Genomic DNA, 26924 nt, shown 5'->3' with positions numbered 1-26924 from the left:
GAGGACCTGCTGGTCCCTCATCCAGAAGATCATGAAGACCCGCTGGTCCCTCATCCACGGAGACTACGTGTCCATCAGGGAGACGGTGCCGGCAGCCCGAGGCTGATGCTCAGACCCAGGACTCTGTGGTGAGAGCTGCTGTTGGTGGCAGACTGGAAGGACAGGAAAAGACAAAGAAAAATGAGATTTTGTATATAAATGTATAGTCTTTTATAATTTGTATATAATTTGTTTTTATTTTGTATATAAATGTATATATTTGTTTATCATGTGTGTATTATTTTTCTTTTTGTATGAATAAATGTGGCTTGTTTTTCTTGAAAACTTTGAATCTTTGTCTCATTCCTAGTTAAATTATAGATTAATATAGTTTTGATTATCCACTTGAAATGATTGTTAATTACATGATTGGAACAGATGAGATCCCATTGAAAAAAAACCTCAGGGAATACCTTTAATTGTTCTTGTTATAAATGACATAAATAACAAGAAGAACTGGAGTAAGCAGCCAAAACAGGATCTGGTTTATTTATATATACTATTTATTTTTGCAGCTTTACTTTACAGATTCTCGGCAGGTATGTCGTCTGGTTGTTCTCTTGGCCCACGTATCTGAAAGAGAAACACATTTAATATAATAATATTAATAAAATAATTAATATGGTTTTAAATATAAACCATGTTATGGTTTTATCTATCTTTATCCTTGGGGCAGGCAGGGCACACTGTTGTGCATGTTTTGGTTATTTCCCTTCATAATCACACATTTTATTAATTAATTAAGAAAAATTAATTGTTTCAATCTAATCTAATTGTCATCTGTTGATGACAGAGTTGGGAACCGCTGATCTGTTTTATCCACCGTTTGTTGTTGTGGTGATTTTTTCCGTCCAGCAGATGGCGCCATTTCACCCAATCGGGCGCGTCTCCCCCGCGGCCCCCCGACAGAGAAGAACGGGCAGGGTCCCTCGCGCGGGAACCTCACCCTTCTTCTCTGCTCCTCTTCCAATTTTTAATAATTAGAAGTATCTCATCACCATCGTTGTTGTCCATCGTTCTTCTAGTGCAGGGGTATTCAATTAGATTCGGCCGGGGGCCACATCTGCAAAAGGACTGTATGGAGAGGGCCGCACAATTTGAAAATTTGGGGGTTTTCAAAATGTAATTTGCACTCAAAGACGAAGACTTATTTATATATAATACATTTGTATTATACATTTGAATATATCTAGTTTACATATGAATTATGTATTAATTGTCTCCAGATTTAGTCATTGTGAATGTTAAATATAATATTCAGATAAAGAAATATTATTTTAAATGCAAGTTCATTTTGAAACCATGCATTGTGCAAACTTAATGAAGTTGATATTGACCTACTTTTAATAAAACACGCCATAATGACAAAGCACCACTTTCCAGCAAGATTTCCTTATTTGAATATTATATTAAGCATTTCAGTCCATAGTAGCCAGTTTGATGTTATAAATAAGCAACTAAAATATTAACCATAAGCTCCTTTATTAATGAAACATCTGTGCTTTATATCAGCAAAACAAAACAATCACATGAAATTATAGGAGGCTTAGAAGTTCCATCTGAAATGCAAAGTCCTCACTTATTCAAATGAAAAAAATGTCAGGCCAATCCTAGAAGCCTATCAACAAGTCCTCTGTACAACGGAGGTTAATAATAATGTGACAAACATTAACACTGTGCAACACTGGCAAAAAATCTGAAATAAAAAACATCTCCAACAGAGATTAACATGTACAAACACTATGCATCGTTAACCAACTAAAAAAAGGCTACCAAGCATCTTAAACTTAAATGCGATATGCATTCTCTGCACACATTACAAATAAAAATCGCACCTTGTGTGAACGCATTCCTGGCATGTCTGTCTGCCCGTCTGTCTGCATGTGTCTCAAGGCTGCTCGTCAGCCAGCGGTGTGCAGCAGGCCAACAAAATTACGCACAGCTCAGCGCAGCGCAGCGCAGCGCAGGTGCATCACTATTATTTAAAAAAAACAAAAAAAAAAAAAAAAAAAAAAAAATTCAACAAACAACCCCTTTTTTGAAATATGACCAGGGGCCACATAAAAGCTCCTGGCGGGCCGCATGTGGCCCGCGGGCCGCCAATTGAATAGCCCTGTTCTAGTGTGTTGTGCTAGTCAGCCCCCCTCTCCTTTTCTCTTCTGTGCATGTCTGAAGGCCAGAGCTTCAGGAGCTGCATGCTAACCTGCAGTCCCCCCTCTGATCATCCCATTGCTGCTTCCACCCGTCTGTATGGATTTCTGCTAGATGCCTGCTGACATTCTGACCTGCTGCTTTGATCAAATCTAAATCCAGACCTTCACCCACTGAGGATCTTCAGGACGGGCTGAAGAAGACTTTGCACATCAGTCCCACTCCCCCATCATCATTAGACAATTTGGTGGAAATATAAATGCAGCTCTGGATGGAAATAGATGTGTAGATACATGATCTGACTGAAACAAGGACATGGTCACATGACATCTAAAGGAGCTCCAACTAAATATTAGAGTGAGACACTTGTTTAGTCCAGTTTATTGATACTGAATAAATGAAGCCTCTAAAACAGACAAAACTGTTGATGAGACAGTGAGAAAAACGTAAGACTTGAATCAACCTACGATGCAATCAACAGTCCCAGATAAAAGATCAGATTCTGCCATCAGAGTACAAATGAAAGGTAGAGCAGAGAAAGAAGAAGGCAAGTTATCAACAAGTGCTCCTGCTGAACAACTACATCTAATGTGACTGAACACGAGTCCAACTGTCCACTTCCTGTCAGCAGCTGGACAACCGGACGCCCTCCAGGTCTTTTATCCTCTATTTGGGTTTGGAGACGCGCCTGCAGAGACTGCTGGGATCACTGTTGGTTGGTTTTGATCCTCACAGAAGAATAAGTCACCACATCTTCTTCCTCCTTGAGCTGAAGTGAACAAACCAGAAACTTCACACAATTCCTCAGAAATCCTGCTCATCAGCCACATTTACACCCACATGTGCTGGTTGGACGTTTCAGTTTGAAACCATCTGTGCTAATATGATGTTTAGATCATCATAAAGATGTTGGACTTCACTACTTCAGATCAGGTTTTTGTTCAATTGTGATGACATCACCACGTTGAAATGTTTTCTGCAACACGTCTGCAGCTTGAAATCACTTTTACTGTCTGAAGTATCAGTTTGTAGTTTAACTTCATCGATCGTTTATGAGGAAGCTGGTTGTGGAAGCAACGTTTCAATGATGCATCCTCAGACTTCCTCTCAGCAGTCTCCTCCTGAAGTTCTTCCAGAGACACCGAGACAATTTGAAGCTGGCAGAAAAATACAATCTGTCCAGTAAGTCCTGGCTCGTCCCACTGAAACTAGCTCCGCCCCCAAAATACACTTCAATAACCCCTGAAAGAGAAGTCTGTAATCACCTGGGGCCTCATTTATAAAGCTTGCTTTCGCACAAAACAGGGCTTGAAAGATGTGCACGCCACCTTCTACGCAAAGGTTGGATTAAAAAAAAAACAAACTGAAAAATGTGTGTATCTCTACACCAACCCTGACCCTCGCGCACGGACATTTTGAAGATCTGGGGAACTGGCGATGCAGGCGGTGAGGTGGTGAAATGAAGTCAGATTCATGTCATACTCTTAATGTCATCACATATTAGAGTTATAGATCCATGTGTTATGTACACCCAAGCCGGTGTTCTGCCGAGGTGTCCTACCTCGAAAATACTACCGTACCATCCCAGTTTCTTTTAGCTCAGTTTCTTTTTTTTCAAAGGCTTTTTCTTGCAAATAGACGATTTAACAGCAGGAAGTCAGAAAGTGCTTCACATAGATCTATGTGTACGACGATTCAGCGGAAGAAAAAACCTGTCAAATCACACTTCCACATAGATATTGGCAGGTAGGGTGATTTGACAGATGAAAATACCCCGTCAGATCACGCTTCCACATAGATTAATGTTGATGTCTATGTGGAAGCGTGATCTGACGGGGTATTTTCATCTGTCAGATCATCCTACCTGCATTTGCAGGTCGGAGCTGCAGCGGCAGCGTCGGCTCCGCTCACTGCGCTGCAGAACGGAGCGATTCAGGAGATCCTTCGTCCCTGTTTAACTCCTCCTGAACTCAGTCACACACACACACACACTCACCTCTGCCACGACTGGACTATATTTTAGTTTGCACTTTATATGCTATTTTTAAACCTTATATTTCAGGTTTATTTTAATATTAATGTGCTTTTATTGTCTGAAGTGTGTTTGTTTTTTATGTTTTGATGAGCTGCTGGACAGTTGAATTTCCCTTTGGGGATGAATAAAGTTCTATCTATCTATCTATCTATCTATCTATCTATCTATCTATCTATCTATCTATCTATCTATCTATCTATCTATCTATCTATCTATCTATCTATCTATCTATATATCTATCTATCTATGTGGAAGTGTGATTTGACGGGTTTTTTTCTTCCGCCGAAGCGTCGTACACATAGATCTATGTGAAGCACATTCTGACTTCCTGCTGTTAAATCGTCTATTTGCATGAAAAAGCCTTTGAAAAAAAAGAAACTGAGATAAAAGAAACAGGGATCGTACGGTAGTATTTTCTGCTGAGGTAGGACAACTTGGCAGAACTCCGGCTCGACACGTCTCATTCATCCTGACACAGCAGGAACAGGCTGCAGGAAGCCGCTGCGCATGCTCAGCAGGCTCATTCATATGCAAAAACAAACCATTTATGGTATGAAGTGGGCGTGTAGAGGGCGGGATATGAGGCAGATTCACCTGCGCAACCTTCCAGCTGGACTGGGATTTATAAAGTGAACATTGCGTGCAAGTGTGCGTGCACGCGGTTTTATAGATCCAGATTTTTTTTTGCGCCCGCCATTTTCGGCTTTTGGGTTTACGTGCACTTTTAGTATGAATCCTACACACTCTTTTATAAATGAGGCCCCGGGTGATGTGGGGACTGTCGTGTCCTTCTCGTGGTCGTGAACTTATTGCTGACGTCACGTTTCCTCATATTCTGCACTTCACTGCATCACCAGTGAGTGTCGCCAACGGACAAAACCGCAGAAAAGTGCGTGAACCAGCGTTAATCTGTGAGTGACGGACCGCAGCTTTCTACGTTCACGTCATTCTTTATACATCCGACCGTGAGCGTTGAAAGTGGCGAACGCACGTTTTTTGTGTACCGCACTCTGTACATGAGGCCCCAGGTCTCATCCCTTCATCCAGACCAGGTCTCATCCCTCCATCCATCCAGACCAGGTCTCATCCCTCCATCCAGACCAGGTCTCATCCCTCCATCCATCCAGACCAGGTCTCATCCCTCCATCCATCCAGACTAGGTCTCATCCCTCCATCCATCCAGACTAGGTCTCATCCCTCCATCCAGACCAGGTCCCATCCCTCCATCCAGACCAGGTCTCATCCCTCCATCCATCCAGACCAGGTCTCATCCCTCCATCCATCCAGACCAGGTCTCATCCCTCCATCCAGACCAGGTCTCATCCCTCCATCCAGACCAGGTCTCATCCCTCCATCCATCCAGACCAGGTCTCATCCCTCCATCCATCCAGACCAGGTCTCATCCCTCCATCCATCCAGACTAGGTCTCATCCCTCCATCCAGACCAGGTCTCATCCATCCATCCAGATTAGGTCTCATCCCTCCATTTAGGTGAAGCAGTGAGAGGAAGCTGGAGTTCCTGGAGAAACCCTCACCAGCACCAAGAGAACATGTGACCTCCACCCAGGAGTTGAAGGTCAGAGAGGAAGAGGAGTCATCACTTCATCTTCACACTGATCCAGTACTTGAATATTTTTACACATGCTGCTGATGTTTTTACATGTTGGATGTTACATGAATATTTCCATCTTCTCACCTCATTTTTACATTAACAACTTTGAAAACTGAAGGAATCCAATTAAAACAATCGGAATAATCAATCAAATATTGTAAAAACTGTAAAAGTTGAATGGAAAATGGAAATGTTTAGATTTCAAGTTCAAACTTTCTTTCAGGGAAGAAACAAGACTTTAAGAATCTAGAGTCAAACATGAAAACATTTAGAGACAGAATCAAGAATAAAACAAGAATAGATAGATACAAATTTAATTTATGATCAAACATCAACAATCCAGTAAATTATTTAATGTTTAAATGTGAAAAAGATCAAATAAAAATACAATAAACCAAAAAATGTAAGATAAATGGTGATCATCTCCTTCATCATCATCATCATCATCATCATCTTCAACATCATCATCATCATCATCATCATCATCATCATCATCATCATCATCATCTTCTTCATCATCATCATCATCATCATCATCATCATGGAGACTCTGAGGAACCAGAACCAGAGTCCAAGTCCAGGATCCAACAGAGACAGTTTCTCTGACCGGAGACTCTGGAGACTAAACTGGACACAGAGACACTGAGGAACCAGGACTGAACCAGAATCCAAATCCAGCCCAGAGAGGTTCAGTGAAGCTGGTGTTGAAGGTGTGGAGGTGGATCAGTCTGTCAGAGACGACTTCATAGAAGGACAGAGTTCCAGCAGGAACGTCCACGTAAACTGCTGCTCTGTTAAAGACTGGAGATGGAGATGAGGAGGTGACGGATGTTACTCTGTTATTATGAAGGACACAGTACCGACCACCTGGAGAACAGTCCAGCCTCCAGGAATGATTGTTCCATCCAAACCTACAGTCAACAGAGTCTCCTTTCCTGCTGATTCTTCTGTAACTCACTGATACACAAACTTCTCCGCTCCACTGGACCTCCCAGTAACAGCGACCCGTCAGAACTTCTCTACACAGCAGCTGACGATAGTAATCAAACCTGTCTGGATGATCAGGATACGACTGATCCTCCTCCTCAAACATCATCTTCCTGTTGTCATCAGACAGTTTGATGTAGTTGTTGACTGTGTTTGTGTCGACGGTGAGTTGACAGGAATCTGATGGAGAGAACAAACAAGCAGCTGCAGTTATTATTGATCAGTTATTGATCACTGATGGACTCATGAACGAGTGAAGATGGTTGAATAAAAACACTTACACTTCCTCAGACCTGGTGTCAGAAATCGTTGTCCAGCAGGCTCCACCCTGGAAGGAGGAGGAGGATCAGACCAGATCAGTCTCCCTACACCCCCCCCATCACCTGTTGGACACTCCCGTATCCACTACACCCCCCCCCCCCCCCCCCCCACCCATCACCTGTTGGACACTCCCTTATCCACTACATCCTAAATGTACTATACTATAATATGTTCAGACGGGACAGAACTGAGGGCCGGGGTGGGGGTTTGTTATTTTATGTCAAGGACAGTATAAACTGTAAGCAGATACAATGGTCTTGTATTACAGTTTTTCACAATTGTTTAAACACATTTATTGGAACACCAGACACAATGTGCACAACCTGAAACTCATGTTTCAGGTGGCTGAACCAATCCTGCTGAACTCCAAGCACATTTACTGCTCTAGACTCACATTCCCATTCCATACCACACATTTCTCACAACACTACACACAATTCCCAATACCCTGCACACTCTTCCTGAATTCCCTCTCTTGCTGTTCACACAGAACACACAGTCAATCATATTTCTAAACTCCAAAGGCTGTTGTGCAACGTGCAATCAGCAATTTGCCATAATAGTCCATGTTCCAGACCAGATATCAGCACCACTCAAGGTGACAAAACTTGCTTATGATTTTTGAAAATATCCATGTCTGTAGACGATATTTTGGTACGATAACCTTCCTGAGTGGCAGCTGGATCATACAGTTTTTGCCCGTTGCTTGAACACATTTTGCAAAATTTCGCTCATTGTGCCAAAACTCTACACACAAGTAAGCATGACACAACACTGGGAAATATACCATTCACATCTGTGTCAAATTGAAACTCTACTATCACTGCCTAAACTCTGCTATCAAAAGCTAAAAATACTTGGTCAAAATGTAACTCTGATGACAAAATGACACACACTTGTATCATATGCATACACTTTCAGATCAGGGAGAACACACTAGTCTACTTTATATAAAACACTGCAGTCTTTGATTTTGTTTTTTTATTTTTGTTTATTCAGCAGGCACAATTTCAAGCAACCAAAAAAACCAAACCAAATAAGCCTACTCAATGTTGTACATAGTAACGTGAACTAAAAAAAAATAGAAAAAACACTATATTGTAAACACATAATTGTGCATACTGCACGTGGGCTCATGGTTGTGTGAACAGGCGTTGGCGTCCTCCCCCAGAAGGTTTTCTAGTCATTCTAGAGAAATACAACCACAAATTGTCATCAGTTTGATTCTTTTTCTTACAGTACTTCACTGTATATACTGTATCATCCACTGTACTGAACCCTGCAATACCCTGTACATGTGATGTGGTAATGTGATATACTGTAGAGTGCCGTAAATACCATAGGTAGAGAGGTAGAGAGGGGAAGACATACCTGTTTTCCAGTCTGAATGTTCTTATAGTATTATAGATGCCACTGTGTGAGGTGCGGGTGGACTCTCAGCTTCCCTCATTGTCAGGCCAGGATTTATAACATGATCCACCAGAGTTGCCCTTATATCGTCAGATATGGAGGTCCGTGCATTGCCTCTTTGACCTTGTCCTTGCCCTCCTTGCCGTCCTCTTCAACCTCTGCCTCTTGCTCTCCCTCCATCCATGCTTGCAAAGTTCTTGAAATGGCTAAACTGAGGCCTTTTTGTAGCTGACTGATTGGTGTTACGTTTAGCAAGCAGGTGCCTTCAGGTGTGTATTTGAATGGTTGCAATTAACCAATGTGTTTTGTTTTTTGGAAACATGTGTTTTCCAAATGGCACCCTGAGATTTCATTTGTGAATGAAGTGTCTTATGTATGAAATAGAGTCTAGTATGCAGGACCAAGTGTGTTGCATAAAGGACTAAGTGTGTTGCAGAATTGCAACTAGAGTGCAAAGCAGCGCTTTGGTTTAAGGTATGGGTACAAGTGTTTGAGGTATGGTAACAAAAGTTTCAAGTTGTGTTACTTTAGTTTAAGCATGGGTCTATAGTGTTCAAGCAACGGGCAAAAACTGTAATTCAAAATATGTATTCAAAAATTGGAATACTCACAGGACCATAAGGATTCAGGAAATGTATCACAGCTTAGCTTGAATGAATGCTTTACATGTAAAGGTCCCCTTTAAAATGATACCAAAGACAATATAATGAAACATTGACAGATTTCCTGTACATGAGTCTAAACCAGGATATGCAGCAGCATCTAAAATGTAATTTTCTGAAGGGGCTGGGTAACTTCATGAGCTGATAACTATGATCCAGCTGCCACTCAGGAAGGTTTTCATACCAGAATATCATCTACAGACATGGATCTTTTGAAAAATTATAAGCAAGTTTGGTCACCTTGAGTGGTGCTGACAAATGAAATTTTGGGCTCTGGCCCGTGGACTATAAAAGGGTCACAGGTGAGTTCCTGGTTTGTTTGGAGAACAATGGATGGTGGCAATATTGAGAGAGGTGAGGAGGAGGGAGAGGAATGAGAGTAAGAGGAGGAGGAAGAGGGATCTTACACATTTTGAGTCCAAATACAGTAAAATATTACTGTATTTGTTGTTACAGTAAAGAGTGTTGTTTTCTATTTGAGTAACCTATACATAAGAATACTATATGGTGATATATTACATCCAACAGCTGAAGGTGTAACACTGAACATACAAATGCAGGATTCTACTGAGGCATTCGTTCATTCATTCATTCATTCATTCATTCATTCATTCATTCATTCATTCATTCATTCATTCATTCATTCATATAGTGTTTTCCATTCATACCATAGTGTCTTCCATTCTGCACATCAGTGTTCAGTGAGTGCTTAGAAATGTCTACTCAAATGATGTATGAGAAGGAAATACCATTTAGTGAAGAGTTAACACTGTTTTGAGGGTAGAGTGTGCTTTTGCAAGAGAAGTGTAGGATTTTGCATTTTGTGTGTGAGTTTTGTAATTTGTGTTTAGAGTTTTGAGAAAGTGAGGTAGTCTATCAGGAAATGTGTTTAAACAATTGTGAAAAACTGTAACGACTTGGAATGTATTGGCCTCAAATTTATGGGCTCAAATTAATGCCATAAGTATTTTGTATCTGTAAATAAACTTTGTACTTGTAGAAATATTTTGTGCATGTGCAAAAAATATTTGTACTTGCAAAAAATATTTGTACTTGTAGAAATATTTTGTGCGTGTGAAAAAAATATTTGTACTTGTAGAAATATTTTGTGCATGTGCAAAAAGTATTTGTACTTGCAAAACATATTTGTACTTCTAGATACAAACTTTTTACAAAGCTACAAACTTTTTTTACAAAGCTACAAACTTTTTTTACAAAGCTACAAACTTTTTTTACGAAAGCTACAAACTTTTTTTACAAAGCTACAAACTTTTTTTACAAAGCTACAAACTTTTTTTACAGCTACGAGTTTTGGCAGTGTTTTGACGTGCCAAAACTAACAGCCAATCAGCGATCTTTGGCACGGGTTTCAAAGGGTTTCTGGAGAGCCAATCAGATCATTGCATCGCCTACTGACGTCGCCGCCATATTGGATGTGGCAAGACTGGGCTGCAAACTAATACAAGTAAATGGACTTATTTTCATAAAGCATCTTTCTACAAATAAATTTACGTTTTACGTCTCATTTATTCATTCACACGCGCACTAGTATACTTGGGAAACAATTAGGCACCAAATATAATATATTTAATCATGTTATATCAGCTATAGAGAACAAGGTAGTGCCGAAAAACAATATATATCCCCCCTCACAAAAATAGAGACATATCTTTTTATCAACAAAACGAATAAAAGAAAATTCAAATAACAAAATAACATATTTGAACCATTTTTCAGACAATAAAATAACAATAACATAAAATGTAATGTAATGCGTAAAGATGTAAAATATGTTTTGTTGATGAGAGAATATGTTTCTGTATTTTTCTTATTTTTGTCAGGGGGGATATATATTGTTTTCCGGCACTACCTTGTTCTCTATAGCTGATATAACATGAATTACTCCTATGTGGGATCAATAAAGTTCTTATTTTTTGCCGTCTGAGAAAATTAAATATATTATATTTGGTGCCTAATTGTTTCCCAAGTATATTAGTGCGTGTGTGAATGAATAAATGAGACGTAAAACGTACATTTCTTTGTAGAAAGGTGCCTTATGAAAATAAGTCCATTTACTTGTATTAGTTTACAGCCCAGTCTTGCCACATCCAATATGGCGGCGACGTCAGTAGGCGATGCAATGATCTGATTGGCTCTCCAGAAACCCTTTGAAACCCGTGCCAAAGATCGCTGATTGGCTGTTAGTTTTGGCACGTCAAAACACTGCCAAAACTCGTAGCTGTAAAAAAAGTTTGTAGCTTTGTAAAAAAAGTTTGTAGCTTTGTAAAAAAAGTTTGTAGCTTTGTAAAGTTTGTAGCTTTTGTAAAAAAAAGTTTGTAGCTTTTGTAAAAAAAAGTTTGTAGCTTTTGTAAAAAAAAGTTTGTAGCTTTGTAAAAAAAAGTCTGTAGCTTTGTATCTAGTACAAATTTTTTTTGCAAGTGCAAATGTCATTTACTATGATTGGAATTTATAGACCACCATCTGCTAAAAAGGTGTTTTATGATAAGTTGAATGCTCTCATTAAAGAGTGTGATACTAATAGTGAGGTAATTTTATTAGGATATTTTAATATAAATTGGAATGATAAAGCAAAAAGGAAAGAGTTAAAATTTGTGACAAGCAATTATGATTTTCAGCAGGTTATTGAAGGACCAACCAGGATAACTAGTTCTTCAGAAACGCTTATTGATCTGGCATTCACTAACAAACCAGAAAGAATGAAGAAGTGTTACAATCTGGTTACTGGATTGTCTGACCACAATATGATTCTGATTGTGAGAAAGCTCACAGAAAGTAGATTTAACTTACCAGCTTACACAAAATCAGTACAGTATAAAATCCCTAATTCTCATATAACCAATCTTGAAAATGCAATTAAAGAAATAAATTGCAATGAGCACCTTGTACACATAAATATGGAGGATAACTGTAATTCTTTTATGGCTGAACTTCACACAATTATGCACAGTTTTATGAGGAAAGTAAAACGTAAACCAGGCCAAAGAAATTATCTACCATGGTTAAATGGCTCTCAAGAATAAGGTGGAACATGAGAGGCGTTTATTCACCACATTAAGAAATAAGGTTGTAAAAGAACTCAGAAAGGCTAAAGCAACATTTTTCATTAATGCAATTCGTGAAGCGAGGGGTAATACCAAAGAAATCTGGCAGAATTTGAAGAAATTAACCGGGAAACACATCAGTAATAGAACAATTGAACTAAATATAGAAGGAAATGTGACCAGTGATCCAGGTAAAGTGGCAGCGGCATTTAATACTTATTTTATTGATTCTATAAAAAGTTTGACTCAGAATTTCTCTAGTTCAAATTATCCTGTTATTCCTCTAAAGAGTGATTCTCCCAGTCTATCGTTTAGAGAAGTGACCAACTGCAAAGTACATGCGATTATTTCCTCTCTCAAATGTTCAAGAGCAAAGGATGTATATGGGATGGATACAGTTTTTATCAAAACTCATAAGGACGCACTCATTCCTCCTATATCAAATATTGTTAATTGGTCCATCAATGAAGGAGTGTTTCCAGGTGCCTGGAAAATGGCAATAATTACACCCGTCTTTAAATCAGGTGATCATATGGCTATTAGTAATTACAGACCTATTAGTATTCTTCCGGCAGTATCCAAAATTGCAGAAAAATTGATTTCTGAACAGATAACATCATATTTGAATGGTACTTCCTTCTCCCTGCATCCTATGCAATTTGGATTTCGAAGACATCATTCTACAGAAACTGCAAATTGTTTTCTTCTGGAAAATATTAAAGCTAAATTGGACAAGGGAGGTGTGGTGGGCGCCATCTTCCTTGATTTAAAGAAAGCCTTTGACATAATCGATCATGAGGTATTAATTACCAAATTGTCAAAGTTTAATTTTTCACCAAATGTAATTAAATGGATAAAATCATATTTAACAGATAGAAAGCAATGTGTTCGCATTGACAATAAAACTTCACATTTGGTTGGTAATAATATCGGTGTACCTCAGGGTTCCATTTTGGATCCTTTGTTGTTTAGTCTGTATATTAATGACTTACCTGAAGTCCACCTACGGTAATTTGTCAGATGTACGCTGACGACACAGTCATTTATCTACATGCTAAAAATAAGAAGGAAGCTGCAGAGGAACTAACAGCCTCAATGATCAATATCACTAATTGGTTGACAAATTCTTGTTTACTCCTCAACGTTGATAAAACTGTATGTATGTTTTTTTCAAAGTCTGCAAATAGAGATCCAGATCCAGATGTTTTTGTAGCAGGGAAAAGACTATCAATAGCCCATGAGATCAAATATTTAGGCATTGTAATAGATTCACAACTCACATTTAAAACCCAAGTTAAAAAAGTTGTGAATAGAATTAAATTTAATCTGGTAAATTTTAAACACATCAGGAATAATCTAACAACTGAGGCTGCAAAATTATACATCAACGCTATGATTCTCTCGCACATGAACTACTGTCTTACCAGCTGGTCGCAGACAGGTAGGACCGTGTTACAGTCAGTGGAAAAACTCTATAAGCAGGCTTTGAAAACATTGGACAAAAAGTCTAATTTATATCATCATTGTAATATTTTAACTAAATATGTTTTTTTAAACTGGGGAAATATGGTTAAGTTTGCAGACATTTTACTTGTTTATAAAATTCTTCATGGTCTGGCCCCCCCTCCACTCAATGAGTTTATTAAACAAATTCAAAACTAATCTACCAGAGCTGCCACCAGAGGAGATTGTAGAGCTGCACATAGGAAAAGTGCCTTTGGGCAGTCAGCCTTTTCCTTTCGAGCAGCTTGTACCTGGAACACTACACCCATACAACTAAGAAACATCACATCTCTTCATTCATTCTCTAAAAACATAAAACAGTGGTTACTAGACAATCAAACATGCTGTCATAATATGGTATAGGGCTCAGTTTATTGTTTTTATACCTGTTTGTGTTTATGTGCTTTTATGTGAGCTAATGTGTTTGTGTGCTATAATTCTTTTAGGTTGTCTGTCATTATTCGGAGTGTCATGGTTTTACTAATTGTTTGTACTCTGTGTTTTAAGGTTTTAGTGTGTGTTTTTACATATGCCATCGACCTGCCAGGGACTGCAGATGTAAATTAGCCTGTATGGCTAAATCTGGCACATTTACATGATGAACTCATGTCAATCAATGTGCGTTGTCCCTTTTAAATAAACAAATACATAAACAAATCCCCCCCCATCACCTGTTGGACACTCCTGTATCCACTACACCCCCCCCCCCCCCCCATCACCTGTTGGACACTCCCGTATCCACTACACCCCCCCGCCATCACCTGTTGGACACTCCTGTATCCCCTACACCCCCCCCCCCCATCACCTGTTGGACACTCCTGTATCCACTACACCCCCCCCCCATCACCTGTTGGACACTCCTGTATCCCCTACACCCCCCCCCATCACCTGTTGGACACTCCTGTATCCACTACACCCCCCCCCATCACCTGTTGGACACTCCTGTATCCACTACACCCTCCCATCACCTGTTGGACACTCCCGTATCTGCTACTTCCCACCACAGCCCTGAGCAACACCTGTACCACCATAACCACCACCATATAACCCCCCAACCCAGCAGTGTGTCCTACCTGAGAGTGTCCAGCCTGAGAGTGTCCTACATGAGAGTGTCCTACATGAGAGTGTCCTACATGAGTGTCCTACCTGAGAGTGTCCTACATGAGAGTGTCCTACCTGAGAGTGTCCAGTCTCCAGCGGGGATCCTCCACTCTAGACAGAAGCTTCTCTGCTGACTCCCCTGGATGGTTGTAGCTCAGGTCCAGCTCTCTCAGGTGGGAGGGGTTGGAGGCCAGAGCTGAGACCAGAGAAGAACTTCCTTCCTCTGAGATCAGACAGCCTGACAGCCTGCAGACACACAACACAGGTCTGCTGCATGTTCTCTGCTCAAGTGTCCTGCTGCAGACACACAACACAGGTCTGCTGCATGTTCTCTGCTCAAGTGTCCTGCTGCAGACACACAACACAGGTCTGCTGCATGTTCTCTGCTCAAGTGTCCTGCTGCAGACACACAACACAGGTCTGCTGCATGTTCTCTGCTCAAGTGTCCTGCTGCAGACACGTTTAGCAGCATGTTCACTGGACCTGGAGAAGACTGAATGAATCCTGACCTGAGAGACTCCAGTTTACAATGTGGACTCTCCAGTCCAGGACACAGCTGCTTCAGTCCAGAATCCTGCAGGTCGTTGTTGCTCAGGTCCAGTTCTGTCAGACTGGAGGACTGAGAGCTGAGAACTGAGGACAGAAGTGGACAGATGTTCCCTGAGAGGTGACAGCCACTCAGTCTGCAGACGGAAGAAAATAACAATCACCAGGTTATTTCAGTGTTGTGGAAGAAAATGTAGTTGTGTCTCCAACTGTTCTTCTGATCTCCAGTAAAGTTTTTGTTAAATCACGTTTCAGCAACAAACAATTAAAGCAGCTTCACATAATAAAAACCTGAAAAGTAAAGAGGAAAAAATAAAAATCATGAGTTTTAGTGCAGTTGGCAGAATAAATAAAAGGTAGAATTTTTAATAAAATTTAGTCCTGAAATTAACAGTTTAAATCTGAATCCAGATGGTTTCAATAATCCAATAAAGGCAGCTGTAAATAGAGGTGTAATCTGGATTTAAAAGAACTGAGGGTTAAAGTGTTTCCTTGTCAGAGTTCATGCTTGTGTTTGATTTTAGGTCCAATATTAAAGTCACCGGAAATGAAAGAACCAGCATAAACTCACTCATCTGAGGTTGAGTTGAAAAAAAGACCCTAAACAAGTGAAGAAAACATGGGGGGCGGCAGTAGCTCAGGTGGTAGAGCGGGACGTTCAATGATCGGAAGGTCGGCGGTTCAAATCCCGCTCTGTCCCAGTTGCTGTCGTAGTTTCCTTGGGCAAGACACCTTACCCAGCTGCCCCGTGTGAATGTGTATGAATGTTTGGTGATGGTCGGAGGGGCTATTTTGTGCAATATGGCAGCCACGCTTCCGTCAGGCTGCAGGGCAGCTGTGGCGATAAAACGTAGCTACCACCACTGGTGAGAATGTGGCCAAGTGTAGCACCTTGAGATTCATTGAATGTAAAGTGCATTATAGTTAAATTCATTATTATTATTATATGAAATCTGCTGGTAAAACCAGACGTATTCAGAAACTAGCCTCCGCTCCAGAGAAGAACTTCCTTCCTCTGAGATCAGACAGCCTAACAGCCTGCAGACACACAACACAGGTCTGCTGCATGTTCTCTGCCCAAGTGTCCTGCTGCAGAGACACAACACAGGTCTGCTGCATGTTCTCTGCTCAAGTGTCCTGCTGCAGACACACAACACAGGTCTGCTGCATGTTCTCTGCTCAAGTGTCCTGCTGCAGAGACACAACACAGGTCTGCTGCATGTTCTCTGCTCAAGTGTCCTGCTGCAGACACACAACACAGGTCTGCTGCATGTTCTCTGCTCAAGTGCCCTGCTGCAGACACGTTTAGCAGCATGTTCACTGGACCTGGAAAAGACTGAATGAATCCTGACCTGAGAGACTCCAGGTGACAGTGTGGACTCTCCAGTCCAGGAAACAGCTGCTTCAGTCCAGAATCCTGCAGGTCGTTGTTGCTCAGGTCCAGTTCTGTCAGACTGGAGGACTGAGAGCTGAGAACTGAGGACAGAAGTGGACAGATGTCCTCTGAGAGGTGACAGGCACTCAGTCTGCAGACAGAAGAAAAGAACAACAACCAGGTTATTTCCCTGTTATGGAAGAAAATGTAGTTGTGTCTCCAACTGTTCTGCTGGTCTTCAGTAAAGTTTGTGTTAAATCACGTTGAGGTTGATACTTACAGAACTTTCTTGGAGGCTTTGACCACCGGCAGCAGCCTCCATAGAGCCTTCTCTGAAGCTGAGAACTTCTTCAGGTCAAACACCTCCAGATCACCTGATGACAGTAAGATGAAGACCAGAGCCGACCACTGAGCAGGAGACAGTTCATCTGTGGAGAGACGTCCAGACCTCAGGGACTGTTGGACCTCCTCCACCAGAGACCGATCGTTCAGTTCATTCAGACAGTGGAACAGGTTGATGCTTCTCTCTGCAGACAGATCCCCACTGATCTTATCCTTGATGAATTTGATAGTTTCCTGATTGTTCTGTGAACTTCTTTGGTTTGATGTCATCAGACCTCTTAGGAGGTTCTGATTGGTCTCCACTGAAAGACCCAGGAGGAAGCGCAGGAACAAGTCCAGGTGTCCGTTTGGACTCTGTAAGGTCCAGTCCACAGCTGTCTGATAGAAACCGGTTGAAGAACGGTGAGTTGTTCGTTGATCTCCCAGCAGGTTGACTCCAGAGTTGATGAAGGTCTGATGTCCGTTTGGACTCTGTAAGGTCCAGTCCACAGCTGTCTGATAGAAACCGGTTGAAGAACAGTGAGTTGTTCGTTGATCTCCCAGCAGGTTGACTCCAGAGTTGATGAAGTCCAAATGTCTGTTTGGACTCTGTAAGGTCCAGTCCACAGGTGTCTGATAGAAACCGGTTGAAGAACAGTGAGTTGTTCGTTGATCTCCCAGCAGGTTGACTCCAGAGTTGATGAAGGTCTGATGTCCGTTTGGACTCTGTAAGGTCCAGTCCACATGTGTCGGATAGAAACTGATTGGAGAAGGGTGAGTTGTTAGTTGATCTCCCAGCAGGTTGACTCCAGAGCTGATGAAGGTCTGATGGACATGAAGAGCAGCCAGAAACTCCTGAACACTCAGATGGATGAAGCAGAAGACCTGGTCCTGGTACAGGCTGCTCTCTTCTCTAAAGATCTGTGTGAAAACTCCTGAGTACACTGAAGCATCTCTGACATCGATGCCACACTCTCTCAGGTCTGGTTCATAGAAGATCAGGTTTCCTTTCTGCAGCTGCTCAAAAGCCAGTTTTCCAAGAGACTCCACCATCTTCCTGCTCTCTGGACTCCAGTGTGGATCCGTCTCAGTTCCTCCATCATACTTGACCTTCTTCAGTTTGGCCTGGACCACCAGGAAGTGGATGTACATCTCAGTCAGGGTCTTGGGCAGCCCCCCTCCCTCTCTGGTCTCCAGGACGTTCTCCAGGACCGTAGCAGTGATCCAGCAGAAGACTGGGATGTGGCACATGATGTGGAGGCTCCGTGATGTCTTGATGTGGGAAATGATCCTGCTGGTCTTCTCCTCTTCTCTGAACCTCTTCCTGAAGTATTCCTCCTTCTGTGGGTCAGTGAACCCTCTGACTTCTGTCACCATGGAGACACAGTAAGGAGGGATCTGATTGGCTGCCGCGGGTCGTGTGGTGATCCAGAGACGAGCAGAAGGAAGCAGGTTCCCCCTGATGAGGTTTGTCAGCAGCACGTCCACTGAGGTGGACCTTCTGGGGTCACTGACGATTGTACAGTTGTGGAAGTCCAGAGGAAGTCGACTCTCATCCAGACCGTCAAAGATGAACAAGACCTGGAACTCTTCAAAGCTGCAGATTCCTCTGGTTTCAGAGAAGAATCGATGAACTAGTTCCACCAAGCTGAACTTCTCCTCTCTCAGCACATTCAGCTGTCTGAAGGTGAATGGAAGCAGGAACTGGATGTCCTGGTTGGTTCTGCCTTCAGCCCAGTCCAGACTGAACTTCTGTGTTAGGACTGTTTTCCCGATGCCGGCCACTCCCTTCGTCATCACCGTTCTGATTGGTCCTCCTCTTCCAGGTGGGGGTTTAAAGATGTCTTCCTGTCTGATGGCTGTTTCTGCTCCGTCTGGTTTCCTGGATGCTGCTTCAATCTGTCTGACTTCATGTTCATTGTTGACCTCTCCGGTCCCTCCCTCTGTGACGTAGAGCTCCGTGTAGATCTGCTCCAGAAGGGTTTTCTTTCCTGCTTTAGTGATCCCCTCAGACACATGCTGGTGCTTCTTCTGCAGCTGATCTTTGAGTTTGGATTGACAAACGGCAGCAACAGTATCTAAATAAAGATGAAATAAAGAAAACCACTTAGTGATTAAAACCAGCCCAAAACAAGTTCTACTTCCTCTAAATAATCAACATTTCAACATTCACTGATCAGCCGTTCAATGAGGAGTATTGAAGCGTTTTCCTCCCAAAAACCCCTCCGATCAATCAGAGGAACAACAACAGTGTTTCCTCTACGATTCACTTCAGACACACCAGTTGTGTTGGTTTTGTGTTTGCTGGAACTGAATATTGAATCCACACGGTTCAACTCTTTAGAATAAAACTTTAATTTACTGGGATATTAATGACCCTATTAATGAGATGTTCCTAACAGAAGATGAGCTGAGTTCCTCCACCTTCCAGTGGGTTTAATGTTGTGTCTGATCTGTGAATGTTGGTCATCTACTGAGACATTGGGTGTCATTTATCCAGCTGCTCAGATGTTCAGAGAAACATCTTACTGCTCTGCAGGAGGTCGGCCAGCTTCTCCTGCTTCCTCCTCCTCAAGAACTTCACTGTGATCTTCACGAATGTCTCTCTGATGCTCTTCTGCTCTTCATCTTCATCCTCCTCCAGACTCTCTGAGGATTCTGGGTAATCTGGACTCAGAACCTTCTGGAACTTCTTCAGCTCCTCCTTTACAAACATGATGATGTCGCCCTCCAGCAGCTGGAACAGAAGACCACATGGAGGACACAATCAGACTGAAATCATGGAGACAAACATCAGACCCATGTTGGACAGACTGACAGTCCACTGGTCTCCAGAGACCAGCATGGAGACAAACATCAGGTCCATGATGGACAGACTGACAGTCCACTGGTCTCCAGAGATCAGCATGGAGACAAACATCAGGTCCATGATGGACAGACTGACAGTCCACTGGTCTCCAGAGACCAGCATGGAGACAAACATCAGGTCCATGATGGACAGACTGACAGTCCACTGGTCTCCAGAGACCAGCATGCAGATGGACATCAGGACAGATGGAGAAGCAGTTGTTGTTCATGGACAGACCTGAAAGACGGAGTCCAACTGGGTCTGGTGCTGCTGGACAGACGGACCACTGGGGGACTCTGAGATCTGCTGGTCCAATCTGTGGAGGAATCATAAAGAACTAGGTCACATGTTGTCTGAAGGTCCATGGAGTCATGTTTGGATGAGGACAGTCCACCAGAGGACTTCCTGTCCTGTTAAAGGTTGGCTGGTCCTCCTGAGACTGAGAACGTCCACGTCTTTCTCCCAGTACCAGCTCTCAATCTGGTGGTACAAGAAGGTCCAGCAAGTGTCCACAAAGACCAGCTTCTCAACAGATCCATGTTCACATGGTTCCAGGAACCATCTGTCCTCCTGCATCCAGCAACACCGTCCACCTGAGGAGAACTTCCTCCCTAAATGATGTTGCAACCACAGCAGAAAGATGCCCCTGCTGGACAAACCGCTGAACTACAGTCACTCAGAAGAGACTCCAACACCCCCTTTATAGTCTGCTGTGTTTCTGGAAACATCAACAACCATCTAAGAATGGCAGCAAAACAGAGAAATGTTCACTTTAAACATGTTACCATGAAAACGTTTCAGTATCAGTTACGTTTTTCAGAAACAACGTTTACAAACAACTCACCTCTCTGAAAGAAAACCAGGATCATCTTTAAAACCGATGAAAAACTCCTTTGATGCATCACTCTTCAAGGACACACAGCTGGGACCAGGTCCAGGTCCAGGTCCAGGTCCAGGTCCAGGTCCAGGTCCAGATCCAGATCCAGGTCCAGGTCGTCTCCTGTAATAAAGGTGTTTGGTGACGTGAGGCCATGTTCTGGTCTCTGGAAAGATCCTAGAAACAACTTGTAAGTAAATGTATTAATTGATAGCCCCTTGAGATGAATCATCTCGTTTTCGAGGGGGTCCAACAAAAAACATACAACACAGTAAAAAACATTACAGTATCCCAGTACAGTTACATACAACATACATAATAAATAAGGCTCTCACACACAAACACACACCAGTCAAGGCCTACCACACCCGAAGAGCACAAGTAAACACTGCATATAATGCAGTAATAGCAACAAGAACAACAATATTAATATTAATAATAGTCATTGTTGTCATCATTATGATACAATATATGAAAAAATAGATACATTATATATAAAATAAATATAAATAAAATGAGAAGGCAATACCACTACAGGCAACTTATTGAGGTTGGAATATAGTGAGTTTTTAAAGAGATGTAATGAATTAAGTTTTCTTATATTGATGGGTAGGTTGTTCCAGTCTGATGAAGCTTTGAACTTAAAAGCACGTCTGCCAATTTCTTTAAACGTCAAAGGAACGAAAAAGTAGGGTTTCTGAGTGTTTCTGAGAGAATATGAGGATGTATGTCAGTGTTTGACATTTCCCCCAGTTTGTGTTTCTGTTTTGCCCCGCCTGTCTTCCATCTGCCCTGATTATCTGCACCTGTGTCTCGTTACCCCCTTGTGTATATCTGGTCTTGTCTTTCCCTTGCTCCTTGTCGGCCCGTACTGTTTCCTTCCTTCATGTGTCCTTCGGTTTTTGCTCTAGTGTTTTGATAATCCTGTTCTGCAGCGTTTTTGGTTCTTGCCCTTTTTGTAAATAAAACCCTGTTTTTTGGAACTCCTGCATCTGGGTCCTCAACTACACCAGCCCGACAATGTATATGGAATCAAATATTGTTTTAAGTAAGATGGATAACTAAAGTGGATACATTTGAACATGAGTTGGAGCCAGTGGTGTTGTCGTCTTGAGCTGATTAAACCAGTTTAATGATTGATACATGGAGCAGTGGTGAGTTCGGCTTGGGCACCGTAAGACAAATCTACAGAGACTGTTTTAAATTACATTGAGGGGTTTAAGATGTGTGTTCATAAGTGTTCTGGTAGACAACATCAGCATAATCTAAAATGGGTAATAAAAGTTGTGTGACAATTCTTTTCCTTGTTGGTAGAGTGAAACAGTTTATTGAACGTTTCAGTCTCAGTTACGTTTTTCAGAAACAACATTTACAAACAACTCACCTCTCTGAAGGAAAACCAGGAGCATCTTTAAAAAAGATACGTAAATCCTTTGATGCATCACTCTTCAAGGACACACAGCTGGGACCAGTTCCAGGTCCAGGTCCAGGTCCAGGTCCAGGTCCAGGACCAGGTCCAGGTCCAGGTCCAGGTCCAGGTCCAGGTCCAGGTCGTCTCCTGTAATAAAGGTGTTTGGTGACGTGAGGTCATGTTCTGGTCTCTGGAAAGATCCTAGACACAACTTGTATTGTAATAAATGCTTTATGGGAAAAACTGAACTAGAAATTATCAAGACACACATTTCTAAAACTAAAATAATCATGTTACGATAAAATCATTCTGTTACGTTTTTCAGAAACATTTATGTAAAACTCACCTCTCTGAGGGAGAATATTGGGTATCTTTAAAATCCCAATAGAATTCCTTTGATGCATCACTCTTCAAGGACACACAGCTGGGATCAGGTCCAGGTTCAGGTCCAGGACGACGTCGTCTCCTGTAATACAGGTGTTTGGTGACATGAGCGCTGTACCCTGACGTGCAGAAGAGTCATGGACAGTTAGAGTTGATCATCTCACCTCTTTTCTTCTCTCAGACTCTCTCCAACTCTTTTTTTTCCCCTCTGGGAGGTTTTGGAGGGAAGGACTCCCTCCTCTCTGTCCTCACACTGATCCATGCTGCTGGATTCACATCAGCTCACACACACCTTCTACCTTCATCTGCAGAGGAAACACACGTCATGGTAGATGAACAACAACCAGCTCTGACTGATCTTCTCTTCAGCTTCATGTCCGACAGCAGTGAGGAAGCTGCTGCACTTCTACTATCCGACCACTAGATGGAGTCATGGAGCTGCAGCTCAGCTCAGAATCAGAATCAGAATCAGAATCAGAATCTGCTTTATTGGCCAGGTTCTAACATTGTCCAACTAGGAATTTGACTCCGGTAATTTCGCTCTTTCGCAGTAAATAAACAGATAAACAAATGTGGTATTTTTGACATATGTACAGAATAAACATCTAAGGTGCAGCAGTTTGTGGTAGGGAAAAGAAAAAAGGACAGCTCTGAATAAAATAAAATAAAATAAACTAACCTATTTACAATTTTACCATTTTACAATTTTAGAAAAACAAATTATTAAAAAAAATACAAGGAATACAAAAGTGAGAGGTGCAGCAGCGTGAGGCAGACATGATTATTACCGAAGGTGCTAAATTATTGTTATTTCACTGCGGGTACTCTGAGACTGTTATTTGTGGGAGTTCATCAGAGCAACCGCTTGGGGGAAGAAACTGTCCCTGTGTCTTGAGGTCCTGGCGCACAGAGCTTTGTAGCGCCGTCCAGAGGGGAGGAGTTGGAACAGGCAGTGTCCCGGGTGTGAGGGGTCGGCAGAGATTCGACCTGCCCGTTTCCTGGTCCTGGACCGGTACAGGTCGTCGATAGATGGGAGGTTAGTCCCAACTATCCTCTCTGCAGACCTGATTGTCCGTTGCAGTCTGTGCCTGTCCAATTTGGTGGCTGATCCAAACCAGACAGTGATGGAAGAGCAGAGAACAGACTGGATGATGGCAGTGTAGAAGGTGATCAACAGCTGCTGTGGCAGGTTAAACTTCCTGAGCTGACGCAGGAAGTACAACCTCTGCTGCGCCTTCTTCCTGACGGAGTTGATGTGGGTGGACCACTTCAGGTCCACTTCAGGTCCCGGGAGATGGTGGACCCCAGGAACCTGAAGGAGTCTGTGGTGGAGACGGTGCTGTTGAGGATGGTGAGGGGGGAGAGTGGCGGTGGGTTTTTCCTGAAGTCCACCGTCATCTCCACAGTCTTGAGCGGGTTCAGCTCCAGGTGGTTCCGACTGCACCAGTGGACCAGCTGTTCCACCTCCCGTCTGTACGCGGACTCGTCACCTTCCCGGATCAGGCCGATGACGGTGGTGTCGTCCGCGTTCTTCAGGAGCTTCACAGACGAGTCCCCTGAGGTGCAGTCGTTGGTATAAAGGAAGAAGAGCAGTGGTGAGAGGACGCACCCCTGGGGGGCGCCAGTGCTGATGGTCCGGGTGCTGGATGTGATGCTCCCCCCCCCTCACCCCTGGGGGGGCCAGTGCTGATGGTCCGGATGCTGGATGTGATGCTCCCCCCCCCTCACCCCTGGGGGGGCCAGTGCTGATGGTCCGGGTGCTGGATGTGATGCTCCCCAGCCTCACCTGCTGCCTCCTGTCACTCAGGAAGCTGCTGATCCACTGACAGGTGGAGGCAGCACGGTGAGCTAGGTGAGTTTCTGGTGGAGGATTACAGGAGCGATCGTGTTGAACGCAGAGCTGAAGTCCACAAACAGAATCCTCGCATACGTCCCTGAGGTGTCGAGATGACGCAGGATGTGGTCCAGTCCGATGTTGACTGCGTCATCCACCGACCTGTTTTCCCGGTAACTTCAGGGGATCGAGCGGGGAGCCTGTGATGTTCTTCAGGTGGCTCAACACCAGCCGCTCAAAGGTCTTCATGACCACAGACGTCAGGGCGACGGGTCTGTGGTCATTTAGTCCTGTGATGGTGGGTTTCTTGGGGACTGGGATGATGGTGGAGCTTTTGAGGCATGAGGGCACCTCACACAGCTCCAGGGACCGGTTGAAGATCCGTGTGAAGGTGGGAGCAGCTGCTCGGCGCAGGCTCTCAGGCAGGAGGGGGACACGCCGTACGGGCCCGGGGCCTTCCTGATCTTCTGCCGCTGGAACAGCTGACACACCTCCTCCTCACAAATCCTGAGTGCAGGCAGGGTGTCGGGTGGGGGGAGGGGGATAGACAGAGGTGGGGTAGATTGGCTGAGGTGAGGTGTGAACCAGGGCTTGTTGTTGTTGTATGTGCAGAAGGTCTTGCTCTGCACACACATGTCCTCACAAAAACTGATGTAGGACGTCACAGTGTCAGTCAGTTCATGGAGATCTGAGGCTGCAGTTTCAAAGACACTTCAGTCCGTGCAGTCAAAGCAGGCCTGAAGCTCCAGCTTTGACTCCTCTGTCCACTTCTTCACAGTCCTAACCACAGGCTTAGAGGTTTTTAGTTTCTGCCTGTGTCCTAGACCTGCGCAGGGAACAGAGCGGTATGCGTTCTTGATGATGGTGTAACAATGGTCCAGAGTCTGCGTGTCCCCGGTGGGACACGAGACATGTTGCCTGTATTTCTGTTAAAATCCCCCAAAACAATAAAAAGTGAGTTCGGGAGTTTTTTCTCCAGGTCTGTTATCTGGTCGGCCAGCCGCTGCGTGGCTTCAGCCACACACGCGTCCGGTGGAATGTAGACGGCCGCCAATACAAAGGATGAAAACTCCCGCGGTGAATAAAACAGTCTGCAGTTCACAAAAAGTGTCTCTAAGTGAGGGCTGCAAGAGTCTTTTAGCACTGTGACATCCGTACACCAACCTTCGTTATATATAAAAGCAGATTCCGCCACCCTTTGTCTTTCCTGAGAGTTCCTTGCTGCGATCCGCTCGGATGAGCTGGAATCCCGGCAGCCGTACTGCGCTGTCCGGGACGAAATCACTGAGCCAGGTTTCAGTGAGGCAAACGGCGGCAGATCTGCTAAAATCCCTTTTTTTGGCCATCACCAGAACATGGGGAGGTGCGTCCGGGACCACCACTGGAACAGGAACGGGTGCAAGAGCTGGAGCTGGAACAAGCTGGGGCTGGCGCTGACGCCGTCGTCGTTGCCTCCCCTGAGCCTGCAGGCTCCTGGGCCCACCCAGAGCCAGGCGTGTTCCCAAAAAGGGGTCCCCATACTCCCCCTCCTCGGCCCAGCACATGTTCTCCAAAAACTCCAGCAGCGTGAGGCGCTCTCCCGCTGGGTCCATCTGGTCGGTCCGTTCTGTTAGGGTGTGGTTGTTGAGGACCCAAGCGCAGGAGAGCAGAGTAGGAGGCCGGAGGCAGGAGTTCTCAACAAAAAACCAAGAACTAAAAGCGCTGTTTAGCAGGATCAAAAAAACTAAGGCGCGGCCATGGTCAAATAAAGGATTCAGAAAGAAAAAGAAAGGAGCTTCAAACTAACATAACTTCCATAAAACAACAGTTTTCAATAGAAAAACTATTTGAACAATATTCAGCTTCTCAGTATAAACTGTCCTGAATTCATGACAATTCATTTAACTGCATGTTCAAAATAATGCAGCAAAGTTCTGGGAACAAATTCAATCAAATCTGATCAATCAGTAATTTCCAGCTTGGAGAATCTCTGAGAACTTTACACATCTGTCTGTGGAGACGACGTCACGCAGCAGAAAAACCCCGGAAATGAGGTTGAAGTCTTTTTAACTCAAAGAATACCCAAAGTAACACCGAAGCATGTACATTAAACCAACTTTTTGAGACTGAAATCATCATATAAATACAGTTTACCGACCTGTTGAAATGTAGATAAAACAGGAACCAGGAGGACAGGAAATGTTCAGAGACAGGAAGTTCAGCACACACACGTCTGTCCTTATGAGGACCTTCTATACTTCTGTTATGTGTTTCCATCCGAACCCAAACCTCAGATCTCACTTCACACCTCAGCTGGACTCCAACCATAACCACAGAAATGACATTTAAACAGCAGAAGAAGAAAGAAGACACACTAACCTGGTCTCCTCTGCTGCTCCGTCCACATTAACATGGACTCTGAACCCTGAAAACTTTCCTCAGTGACTCAGAGCTGCAACTTCCTCC

General features: G+C 43.3%; 1 protein-coding gene across 2 annotated transcripts; it reads right to left on the bottom strand.

Moving 5' to 3' along the window:
• Window positions 1-21: 21 nt before the first annotated feature.
• LOC133464683 (NACHT, LRR and PYD domains-containing protein 3-like) lies at window positions 22-26924 on the bottom strand. 2 transcript variants are annotated; one of them, XM_061746809.1, is made up of 13 exons: window positions 26838-26924; window positions 22810-22950; window positions 22608-22727; window positions 22235-22408; window positions 20818-20973; window positions 20211-20289; window positions 19655-19862; window positions 17085-19203; window positions 16782-16955; window positions 15393-15566; window positions 14959-15129; window positions 7106-7152; window positions 6165-7004 (listed from the first exon to the last, which is right to left on the bottom strand). In XM_061746809.1, the coding sequence occupies exons 2-13, from the start codon at window positions 22905-22907 to the stop codon at window positions 6460-6462; spliced, it is 4065 nt and encodes a 1354-aa protein (XP_061602793.1). In that variant the 5' UTR covers window positions 22908-22950; window positions 26838-26924; the 3' UTR covers window positions 6165-6459. The 2 variants fall into 2 exon arrangements, with proteins under 2 accessions (XP_061602794.1, XP_061602793.1); XM_061746810.1 differs by lacking the exons at window positions 6165-7004; window positions 7106-7152 and adding an exon at window positions 22-152.

Source organism: Cololabis saira, chromosome 18, assembly GCF_033807715.1.
Source record: "Cololabis saira isolate AMF1-May2022 chromosome 18, fColSai1.1, whole genome shotgun sequence".
Taxonomy (NCBI): domain Eukaryota; kingdom Metazoa; phylum Chordata; class Actinopteri; order Beloniformes; family Belonidae; genus Cololabis; species Cololabis saira.
This window is presented reverse-complemented; position numbering and strand designations above follow the sequence as displayed.